The sequence below is a fragment of the Solea solea genome, chromosome 11 (genome assembly GCF_958295425.1).
Source record: "Solea solea chromosome 11, fSolSol10.1, whole genome shotgun sequence".
Classification (NCBI taxonomy): domain Eukaryota; kingdom Metazoa; phylum Chordata; class Actinopteri; order Pleuronectiformes; family Soleidae; genus Solea; species Solea solea.
Genome location: NC_081144.1, coordinates 23,868,635 through 23,880,739, shown reverse-complemented (window position 1 = coordinate 23,880,739; position 12,105 = coordinate 23,868,635). Strand labels below are relative to the sequence as shown.

The following is a 12,105-nucleotide window of genomic DNA, read 5'->3' as shown; positions in this document are numbered from 1 at the left end:
TTAATAAAAAAAATAAACCCTTAAATCTCTGGTGTTCGTACAATCTCAATTTTATTTATTCACAATTCCCTTTAATATATTTTTCCAACATTTAAAAAACAACAAAAAAAAGCCCTTGTAAAAACCATTCATTTATAAATTTACAAACTCTTATATTTAAAAAAAAGAAAGAAAAGTTCTCTCAGTGATTCTGTCGCCATGGCTACACTATACAGAGACAATACTGTAACACAAGAAATATGAGGAATACTTGATAAAGTTAAAGAGATAATTCAGACACATGACAAATGTCTCACCCAATAAAAGTCCACGATTTCTAAAGAATATGTTTAATTTTACTGTTTAACTGCTGTTTTAAAACAGGAAAGTGACATTTGTAAACTGCACCAAATCCCATAGAGAAAATCAGCGTTTTTAGCTCACAGGGACAGAGGAGCTGCTGCTCTACTGCTCCCTCATGTGGTCACTTTGTGCCACTGAGGTACATTTCAAGGAAGAATTGCACATGCTGAATTCACAAAACGACACATTTTAATGTTCTGACGGAGGAAGCAGTGGATCAACTCCTGTGTCCTCTGTGAGCTTAAAACTCGGATTTTCTCTATGGGGTTTGGTTTGTTTTCTATCGACTGGACTGGTTTTCTTACGATGTTAACGACTAAAAGAGGGCATGGATTTTGTCGGGTGAGTCGTTTGTGAGCCGTGTTTTCACTGAGAGCAAACAAACAAAAACAAACTAAACACAGCTGCAACATGTTGACAGTTCAAACTGTGGGACACAAGCTTATCTTTTGTGTGAGTGAGAAACAATGCGGAGAGAATGATATACCACAGTGAGGGATGACGTCGTCGCTGATAACGTTAAATTAAATCAAGTGTGAGAACAATAATCCACTCTATATCACACACACAATAACCCTGAATGTAAAAAACCAGTGTGTTCAGACCAGATTAGATCATTTCATTTAAAACCAAAAGCAAATCAATGTGGAAATGCCAAACCTTTAAATAACACAGCAAAAAAAAAGAAAAGAATTATCCGTCTCGTTAAATTCCCAAAAAATATCCTTTTTTATAAAAACATCAGCAGCTTTTACTCAGTAGTAAATATATATATAATTCTGTTCCTTAAAGCTTCAGAACGTTGTTTATTTCTTCTATTTTGCACCATTCGTTCTACCTTTACTGATTAAAATGTAAATACACGTCTGAAAGTTGTGGGAAAAGTTTTAAATGTGCTACAAAGTGAATATTGAAATGAAGGTTAATCAGAAAACTCACCCCTTTAATATTTTCCCCCCCAAGATTCAGTTGAGTTGAGTTCAGCCTCTTCTCTTCCATCGCAGGCGTCTTTAAGAGCAGTAAAAACCACGAGGTTCAACTCTGTTACTGACCTCAGTAATTAAAACTTAATGTTTTTCAACTGGCAACCTCCGTCTCCTATGGAATGTCCCACTGTGCAGCCACCAGGTGGCGTCGTCGCCGTCACTCACACAGAAAACTGTGTTTGTCGAAATAGTGGTTAAAAAAAAACAATTGTTCCTGGAGTTTAATCTGACAGGATTGGATTGGGATTAGAGGAGTGTTCCACTCAGAGCAGAGCGAAGCCGGAGGACGCCGCAGAGGAGCGGCGGCCGCGAGCCGCGTGGTGGTAAGTGGTGTTGGTGCCGCAGTCTATGTAGCGATACGCCTCCAGGCTGTTCTGAGACGTTCGCACCATGTACGAAGTTTTCACCGACGTTCTGAAAAAACGGGGACAAATGGACAGAGGGATTAAAGCGCTACGTGGCGACAGACACGCGGTGGGAAATCACAATGCAAGGAATCTATTTGGTTCCAGACACTGCAGTGCGCTACGTTTCTGACAAGTCAGTCCTTCCGGGATTTGGCGGTTGGTTTTCGTGAATGCTGCGATAAAAAAAACCAGCTAATTTCAAAGCATGTTGCAGTGATTTTAAGGCTTTTCCTGGGATTCATTTCCTAAGATTCTTTGGAAGTAGGGATGGGAATCAGTAACGGTCGGTATCAGTCAGTAGCGGTCGGTAACGGTCGTAATCGGACAGTACCGGTCAGTAGCGGCCGGTATCGTATTGGTCAGTAGTGGTCAGTAACTGTTGGTATCAGTCGGTATCGTATCGGTCAGTAACGGTCGGTATCAGTAGCGGTCGGTAACGGTCGTAATCGGACAGTAGCGGCCGGTATCGTATTGGTCAGTAGTGGTCAGTAACTGTTGGTATCAGTCGGTATCGTATCGGTCAGTAACGGTCGGTATCAGTAGCGGTCGGTAACGGTCGTAATCGGACAGTACCGGTCAGTAGCGGCCGGTATCGTATTGGTCAGTAGTGGTCAGTAACTGTTGGTATCGGTCGGTATCGTATCGGTCAGTATCGGATGATATCGGTCAGTATCGGATGATATCGGTCAATATCCATATACAATCCAAAAATCTTATATATCTGTAAAAATGTAAATAAAAAAATCAGCAGAAGAATTTTAGCTGAGTCATGTTTGGTGCTGTTTATTTCTTCTTCAATATTTGTGACACCGTTGGAGAATTATGTCTTTGAAATGACTCAGCACAAATGTGCTGTTAAACAGCTTCATACGTTCATAAACAGTCTAAAGGAATAATATCAGTATCAGTAGATACCTGAGTTTTAGATATCGGTATCAGACAGACGGGTAATAGGTTGACTTTGCATTGATTGTTGAAATCTTGAAATCATGAAATCACCAAATCACCAGAGTCCTGAAGGGACTGACCAGCCTTACATACGTGTTTCACCACCTTTAACTCGCTTCTTATATATATATATACATACATATATATACACACACACGTATATATATATATATATACACACACACACACATATATATATATATACACACATATATATATATACATACACACATATATATATATATATATATATATATATATATATATATACACACACACATATATATATATATATACATACACACATATACATATATATATATATATATATATATATATACTATATATACTTTAAGTATATATACACTATATATCACTTTAAGGGACCAGTAACCTATTATATGGAGAACATTTGGAACTATTTGCTGTTTTGTGAGGGATATATAAAATATGTATATTTTTCAGTACTTCTTTCAAAGCTAAAAGATACAAAAACAACAGAACAAAGAGCAGAAACAAAACAAAACTAAATAAAATAAAATGAAATGAAATGTTACAATTTACTTACTGCAAAAATATGACAATGTTGTGGACCTTGATGCTGGGCATGGTGCAGAAGGCACTGAAAAGACAAAGACGGTTTAGTGAGAATTCACTGCTGAAAAAAACGCTACATGTTTTAGATGCAACAACAGTGATGACACTTACTAGACGTAGGGGGCGCTGCTGCCAATCTCCACGCTGACGGTGTAGTTCACCTGCGGAAGATTTAGACCAGGTCAGACGTTGACAATGTCTTGTTAATGTTTATAAGAGTAAAACTCAGACGTGTCATTCAACAACACTTTATATTCTCTCAGCACAACAGAGATAAGTTCAGCTCGGACTGCACGCAGTGTGATGTGTCTCATTTAATTAGGGTGCAAATTCAAAATGGCCAACTTCCTGTTGAGTTGAGGCCATGGTTACGGTCGACTTTTTTGTTCGTCTTGGTCGATAACTTCTTTACCAAGTTTCTGGGAATACAGTTGAACTCAATTTTGCCTGTTTTCACCTTAGGGGGCGCTATAGAGCCCTTGAGCAACACACAGGTCTGGGAACTATGCCAATATCGCATTTTTGCCAGACCTGACCTCCAATATTTTTGTGCATGTTAACGCCCTCAAAAATGGCCGCAAATCCACAGATATAATTATAATCTGAGGGCTAACGACAGGTTCCTCTCATGAGTTTGTGCCAGGAGCCGTTTCCGCCTCTGCCTGTCACAGCGCATGCACTTTGAGCATCTTCGTGTACCTGTCTCTGACTGAGTGGCAGGATGGTGGTGGCGTCGTCGAGCTGCTGAGTCCCAATCACTGTCTTCATGTACAGGACCTGAGAGGTGATGCTCTGGACCAGCACGGAGAAGAAGTTTGGGTTGCTGAAGTTCAGCGTGCTCTGAGGAGAACAGAGAGCACAGTCAAAACCAAGAGACACTAACTAACAGAACAACTATCTACTCAATCTGCTGAGGAGTTCCCTCTCCTGAGAGTGAGCACTCCACACCATCTAGTGGACTAAATGTCAATAGATTTTTTTTTTTTTTTAAATGATAATCCAGAAAAACCCGTACCGTCATGTTCATCAGGACCTTCATGTTGGGGTGGTCAAAGTGAACAGTCACCGAGCGTATCCCGTTGTCCACCACGACCACCGGGCGAGGGAAGAGGAAGAAGGCGACAAGCGAAGACGCCAGGAGGCAGAGCACGACGGACAACACCACGTACAGCTTCCTGGAAGAGAGATGGAAGTTTGACTTCTACTAATCTACTTAAAGTTCAGAAAATCTACTTAATTCAACTTATAGTTCCAAAATCTACTTATAATTCTGAAATCTACTTAAAGTTCTAAATTCTACTTATAGTTCCAAATTCTACTTATAATTCCAAAATCTACTTAAAGTTCTAAATTCTACTTATAGTTCCAAATTCTACTTATAATTCCAAAATCTACTTAAAGTTCTAAATTCTACTTATAGTTCCAAATTCTACTTATAATTCCAAAATCTACTTAAAGTTCTAAATTCTACTTAAAATTCCAAATTCTACTTATAATTCCAAAATCTACTTAAAGTTCTAAATTATACCTAAAATTCCAAATTCTACTTATAATTCAAAAATCTACTTAAAGTTCTAAATTCTACTTATAGTTCCAAATTCTACTTATAATTCCAAAATCTACATTGAGGAGGGACTATAAGATAAGATAGTCCTTTATTTGTCCCACAGTGGGGAAATTTACACAGTTACAGCAGCAAGACAGTAAAGATAAAGATAATAAATAATAAACATGCATTACCAAAAAAGAAAATTTCAATTTAAAAAGATATTAACACTTAGACTATAAAAATTTGATAAAATAGGATGTATGAAGTAGGGCTGGGCGATTAATTGATTTTAAATCGAAATCGGATTTATTTGTTTGGATGATGTTCAAAAAATTTAAATCGATTTTTCTGATTTGTCCTTTTTACAGCGCTCACTCACTCATCTCTTGTTCCCTCCGCTCCATTCCTCTCCCCCTCCCTCCACTAGTTCTCTGACAATATCAACATGGCAGCGTGCGCGGAAAACAGCGAGAGTCCCGTCACAGGAAGAGACGTCCGACACAAGGATCAAGCCGAACACTGCTAAACTGTAAAATCAGTTAAAAAAGACTTAAAAATCCTAAAAACGTGGGTTAATCTCCGACAAGTACCAGGGAAATGTCTAAAATCTCAATATTTAAGCATCACACTGCCGCTGTATTTCAGTCCAGAGTATGTGCTCCGGTCATGGAGGACGTACTGAACAAATATTTTTAATTAACTGACACTGAAAACAACTGCTTTACAAGTCAGGAGACACTCGTTTGTGTGTGTGTGTGTGCAGAATGTCATTCATTTGCATAACTATAATAATAAATATAATAATTATTTTGTATTTAGTAGTTAGAAAAATATAATCGATTCAAATCGAAAATCGGATCTGGTATAAAAAAATGGGGGATTTTATTTTTTTGTCCATATGGCCCAGCCCTAGTATGAAGTCATTGAAAACAACGTGACTGATACCAAACTGAGTAGAGCCGAGTAATTCTAGAACTGTATCATGGAAAAACAGCTCAAGTGAAGTTGTATGTGCACCAGGAACCATTTTGAGGTTTGTTCACATCAGCAGATTCTTCTTGTGAACAGAAACTCTACAATCTGGTTCCATTGAGTGGACTCATTGTTTATCGTCTCCTGACTCCACTTTTGTTGATCTCATTAGTTACACTGCACATATTTGAATGACGGGTTTTAAAACAATACAATGACTTTGTGTGTAAGTGTCTCTTAAAGCTGCAATCGCTGGGAAAAATAGCTCATTGTTGAGTTTAATTCACAGGTTTTTAAAATACAAATGTACTGGGTTAGAGTATGTTTAGATTTAGGTTTATTTGCAGTGTAGGAAGACGTGGCCACAGCTGGAGTAGATATCTGTGCAATAGGAACGCCCACTCGCCCTTAACTGTCCTGTGATTGGACAACTTACATTGGACATTGGACTATATTTATAAAAACAAATCTTTCCACTCCAATGACGACCTTATTTGTGACGCATCTATTACCATGTGGTGGCCGTGAGGGCTGCAAAGATTATTTGATTAATCGATTTATTAAAACTGAATCGTTTTGTGTTTGTGGACAAACCGCTACATTATTTCCAGGTTTTTGGAAACTCAGCGTTTTCTTAACATTTTCTGGACAAAACAAGTACTCGATTGATCGATTATCAAAAAAAATAAACATTTCTTTGGTCGTTGTTTACTTACGTTCTTTGTGGTCGCAGTCTTTGGTCGCTGTATGGGATCAATGCAACCAGTTCATTCACTTGACCTGTGAGGAGAAAGGTAACAGAAAAGATGATGATCTGTGTATAAAACAGTAAAAATAAACAACCACAGAAATAATTGGAGAGTGGTGGTAACAGGCCAATATTTGAACAATGACTCAGTTTTTATGTCTTTAAAACATTTGTGTTTAATAAGAATTTGCAGAATTAGTTTCTCTAGTGCGGCTGTGAAGGGAATTATCAATAGTGTGGTTTGGTCTGAGGGGAAAACACTGATGCATCTGTGCAAGAACATAGAACAGCAATGGATAGAACATAGACGATACTACAATGTCACTAATATCGTTAAATTCGTCCACCCATAATGTGAAGGCCACCGTCCAATCACCTGAAGGTATCCGTCCCGTGCCTTGACACGTCGGACACGTTATGCTGTCCCTCCCGGTGAACTCCACGTACGGGAACTGTGCTATGTCCTCCCGCCTGATGAGGCCGTCCAGAGAGTCGTCGTCGCAGTTCCCGTCTTCCTCCCACCGCTGACAGCCCTGCCTCTCCGGGAGGAGCGACATGCTGCTGCCGCTCCGAGACCACCGTGTCCCCATGGTGCCGTGACGTTGACACCTGACTACAGCCCGTCTGTGGGTGAGGGACAAAAATGAGCGCGAACCCACTCATGAGCAACAGATCAGCTGTGATATACAACGCTGTGCCCACTAGGGTTCGCAATAAATCAAACATTTACCATAATTGAGATGTCAACATGTATATATAAAGTACATTCCTGCTATGTGATAGTGCTTCGGGGTTTTGAGCATACGAATAAATTGTGAAAATTGGAAACACTGGAAATAATTCTAAATGTTGCTCCCAGAATGCATTTCAAAATCATTTTTACTTGTTTCTAAAGCTTTCACTGGACTTCCATAGCTAACTAATAGCGGTTTGGGAAATACTGTTGATCAGTGTTTCCTAAATCTGGAGCTGATAATGTTCTCAAATGTCTTGTTTTGTCCACAAACCAAAATTATTATTGACATTTTTCAACATTTTCTGACATTTCAGGACCAAACAAGTACTCTGTTAATTGGTTATTTCAGATCTAATTTTCACTCTGACACACTTTTCCATTGAAAACGTACATCTTATTATTAACTTATAATTTATTTACATACCTATATCGCCCGGTCAAATCGCGGTGTGGTGGTATCGGATGATAATATTATCGCGTGTTGTTATGCTAATATCGCTGTCTTGCCAGTGTCCGCCATTTAATCCAAACCGCCTCGCGTGAGGTTAGAGTTTGATTTTCTGACTCACGCAGAAAGACGAATCTTTTAGACATGAAAACGTAGTTTACACTAAACGTTAAGCTAACTCCGGCTGCTACCACGCTAACAAGAGCGGGGGGTGAAAGTTTGCCGCTAGCTGCTAACTTTAACCGCAATGTTGTCACGATAGTTAATGCTAGTTAGCTCCATTAAACAAACTTTAACTCACCTCTCAGGGTGTTAGCGAGTCAACGCCGCCATCAATGACTCATTTATTGACACCGCTTTTCACTCTGTTATCCGCGTGAGTGTCCGTGTGTGTGTATGTGTCTTCCCGCCGTGGTGCCTTCACGTACCCTGGAACTTATGAGTACTCCGCCGCGTTCAAGTACCTGTAACTAAATCTGTTGTTGTACTATTCTGGTTTCATTTTTGTGAAATTACAGTTATTCCCAAACGTTTAAACACATTTTTACACTTCGTTACTTCATTTCTCAAAACGCTAAATGATAAGAGTTAAACTCCACTGTTCTCAATAAATAAACGTCATATTTAACTTATCGGACGTATCGGTACTGTCTGAAACCCACTTTTAGTTATTTTTAAAAAAATAATAATTTTAGTTGTAAAAGGTGGTAAAAACATGGACATTTCACTCCCTTTTCCACACAGATATCAAGTTAATGATGTGGCGTTTTATATCACGGCTTTTTGACTTGTTTTAAACGTTATAAAACACAAAATCGAACTAGTATGCACACAATTCTGAAAACGCCATGAAGCTCTTGTGTTGATAACATTGACTTCAAACTGTTAAAATACTTAACATAAACCCACTGGTCTCAGAAAAATATCTTAAATGTATTAACATGGAATTCTACGGAAGAGGATTATGGCCACAACGTTTTTTTTCTCTGACTTTTGTCTCCAAATTTTAACTTTTTTTCTATGATTTTCTTTTTTCAGACTTTAATTTCAAGTATTCTGGTTTTATTTATTTTTTTATTTTGTTTCCCAAAAATAAGTGATGTATTTGCGTCTGTGAACTGATTTTCTTGGTCGTGTTTCACATGATTAGAGCTACATTAGTAGCCCGTTGCTGCCATCTACTGTTATGTGTGTAACAGTAGGATTCAAACGTAAATATGCAGGAAAACCAACAACACATTTTTATTTTTTTTCCATCAACAATTTTAATTCACACCTTACAACACAACAAATGTAGTTTTCTTTATACATTCCAAGTATTTTCTGTGTGAAAAACAGGTGCAGCTATTATGCGTCAGTTTTTTCTGCGAGTCTTCTCTTCAGCTCAGTATTTTCTCTCTGCAGCATTTTATTCTGAAAGACAGTGGAGAAAAGAGACCTCATTAAATAAGAGTGGTGTTATTTTTCCTTTAAATTCAGCCATTAATAAATAAATCTAATAAAATCTATGCCTGCATAAGTCTATGATGTCTTAAGAATGTCGTTTAACATTTTATCTCATTATCTCATCGCAATAAGACAGACATTTCCTAATATAAACTGAAGTTTGTAATTTTCCTCACTCTCCTGCACCAAAGTCCATAGAGAAAATGATCATTTTTAGCCTGACGGGCCTCAGTGTCTACTGGTCCACTGCTGCCATGTTTGCTAAGTTTATGTCACTCAACCAAAACCGTAGGAAGGATTCCAAACACTGAAGTCACAATATAACATATCTGAACTGATTCATGGACGCAGAAGAGGATCAACTCCTGTGCGCTGTGATATAAAATTGATGATTTTGGTGTGGGAGAGTGCGTGGTTTAGAAAGTGGCCAAAACTTTGGTATAAAAGTTTTTATCGAACAACATTTTTGTAATAGTTTGTTTTTGGAAGAAATTCATGTTTGTCTATTTCTCTACTCGTACAAATATATCTTAAAAACAATTTTATCTTTTATTAAAGTTCAGTGTCACCACACTTAGTGCTTTTCACTTTGAATACAAAATTGCAAATGAATACAAGGCCACTTGTAAATAAGTGTTCGTCTTTCGTTATTTGGTTTTATTTAAAGAAAAACTGGTTTATTTGTTTTCAGCAAATACAATGTCTGCTGTTGTATTTTTATTTTTTTAATTCAAGTTCAGGGACACCACGCCCCAAAATTACATTCTGCCCCATAAAGGCTTGGGCCGGTCCTGGAAGCAGCAGACTTAAGCAGACATAGATGTTACTAAGTGAGTCTCTAGGCTAAAATAGTCCAATAAACAGGACTAACCTTGTGTCTGAGGGCCTCCACTATGAGGTCTCGTCCCCCTCTGGTGGTCTTCTCCTTCGTTGATGCTCGAAGGGCATCGCCAATCACTGACACCAGCACATGAGACTGAAGACAACAAGAAATGAATTCAAAATATGAGTAAAGAGATTATTCCAGTGTTTTTTCACGGTAGAAATCATCATGTCACTCACAAACTTCTTGCTCTGGAACAGGTAGCAGTGGTACATGTCGGCTACAGGGTGTTGCGCCACGAAGCCGAACACTTTGGCCGAGGACGGCAGGACGCCACAGAAGGACACGGTGGAGAGGGGACATGTGTACAACAGATACTGAGGAGCAGACAGAGGACGTCAGTGAGAAGACATGTCCAGGTTGTGATGTTGGTGACTGTACGACACGACTTCAGCCTTGGCTCACCTTGGTTTTGTTTTCCAACAGGTCAATCCCATTCAGAGACAGGAAGAGGTGGACTTTACTCTTCTTTGCCACCTTTTCTGAGGAGAATTGATCGGGCGTCTAGTGATGAGAAGACAAAGAGAGGAGAAGGACAACATGAACTCACTCTGCACCACAGTCCGTACTCAATGAAAACATGGCTGAGGGTGGGAACATGAGGCAAAAACTGATTTTAGCCACTTAACATAAAGCTCCACTGATCCACATCCAAGTTTTCCTCCTGCACCAAAGTCCATTCATAAAACCAGCAATTTAAGCCCATGCTGACACAGGAGCTGCTGCTTTACTGCTGCCTTGTTTGGTAACTTACAGTCACTTAGGTAAATCTGAAGGAAGGATTTCAAACACCAAAGTCACAGTATAACGTCTTTGAACTGACATGGAGGCAACGTTGGCTCCAAGACTTCTGTGAGCCGTGACGTAAAATTGACCATTTTCTCTGTGGAGTTTGGTGCAGTTGTAATGCAGTTGACAAAAACCTTGGGTTTACAGTGAGGAAAGGGCTGTCAGACAGCGACATAAAGCAGCAAACGTATTTTTAAGATACCATAGACTCGAGTGAGCTTTGTTTTCATCAGGTAATCTTTTTATTAAAGGTCCAGTATGTAAGATTCGGCAGAAATTTGATGTCAAAGAATTATAGTGAGTGAGCAACCTGCTGAATGACCATAAATATAATGTAAATCCCCTCAGTGATGACTGACCTTCAGGGTCTGAGCTGCTTCTTCCAGGATCTGAACACCAGCAGCACGAACAACCTCCACTCGCCCGATAAACTGCAGTTTATGAGAAAGGAAACACAGATGAATCCAACAGTGAACGTGACCACAGCACACGGAGAACGCCTCACGTCCTGCTCAGCTGAAAAAGTCTCTACATACACACCTTCACCTTAAAGGAGATCTCGGAGTCGTCGTCTGAAATGTCGCTCATCTCTGCACAACAAGACGTTAAAAACCAACAAACATGAAGAGATTTCTCACCCTTTCCCTTTGTCTGTCAGGTCTGACTGTATGAGAAAATAAAACGAAGGGTGTAAAGTCTGTTGGAGTTAATATGTCACTTTCACGTCTTCCTTATTGCAGCCTTATCAGATATCCAACCATCATTTCATTTGTTTTTAAAGTCTAACCCTCAAACCACTCTTTTCCCCACAGGAATAAACCAGTGTATGTGTGTATGTAGTTCATGCTGTTTGTTGATCCAAGTGCAAAATCGTCACAGTTTGGTGTCAAGTATTAAAAAAGTGTGACATCTACTGCCCCTCTGTGGTCAAACACCAGCTACTGCACTCACAGTTTGAAACTTTTCCCCTTATACAGGTCAACTCGACTCCACTCATGTTTTTTGCTTTTCCATTAGGGAAAGTTACCTGGTAACTGGTGTAAACCTGGTGTTGCCTGGTGTACACCAGGTGTATATTCATGTGAATAAATCACATAGAGCAATAAATCAAGAGCAAATTAGTGCATCATATACAGCTTCTGACTATTTTTACACCATTTCTACTTCACCTTAATAACATTTTGAATAAGTAAACCAGGCATTTTCATGAATCCATGAATTGCAACTACGTTTCATGAAACTTTTTTACTTGTT

At 39.0% G+C, this 12,105-nt stretch overlaps 2 protein-coding genes across 4 annotated transcripts; both read right to left on the bottom strand.

Moving 5' to 3' along the window:
* Positions 1-32: 32 nt before the first annotated feature.
* On the bottom strand, positions 33-8,152 carry LOC131468555 (transmembrane protein 106C-like). 3 transcript variants are annotated; one of them, XM_058642946.1, is made up of 8 exons: positions 8,035-8,152; positions 6,926-7,250; positions 6,518-6,581; positions 4,296-4,455; positions 3,980-4,120; positions 3,392-3,441; positions 3,252-3,305; positions 33-1,742 (listed from the first exon to the last, which is right to left on the bottom strand). In XM_058642946.1, the coding sequence occupies exons 2-8, from the start codon at positions 7,137-7,139 to the stop codon at positions 1,592-1,594; spliced, it is 834 nt and encodes a 277-aa protein (XP_058498929.1). In that variant the 5' UTR covers positions 7,140-7,250; positions 8,035-8,152; the 3' UTR covers positions 33-1,591. The 3 variants fall into 3 exon arrangements, with proteins under 3 accessions (XP_058498929.1, XP_058498928.1, XP_058498930.1); XM_058642945.1 differs by having other exon boundaries at positions 6,926-7,173; XM_058642947.1 differs by lacking the exon at positions 8,035-8,152 and adding an exon at positions 7,710-8,010 and having other exon boundaries at positions 6,926-7,173.
* A 799-nt stretch (positions 8,153-8,951) lies between these two features.
* On the bottom strand, positions 8,952-11,615 carry LOC131468556 (PTB domain-containing engulfment adapter protein 1-like). The gene is made up of 6 exons (XM_058642948.1): positions 11,392-11,615; positions 11,211-11,282; positions 10,468-10,566; positions 10,242-10,379; positions 10,051-10,155; positions 8,952-9,146 (listed from the first exon to the last, which is right to left on the bottom strand). The coding sequence occupies exons 1-6, from the start codon at positions 11,437-11,439 to the stop codon at positions 9,081-9,083; spliced, it is 528 nt and encodes a 175-aa protein (XP_058498931.1). The 5' UTR covers positions 11,440-11,615; the 3' UTR covers positions 8,952-9,080.
* Positions 11,616-12,105: the final 490 nt, after the last annotated feature.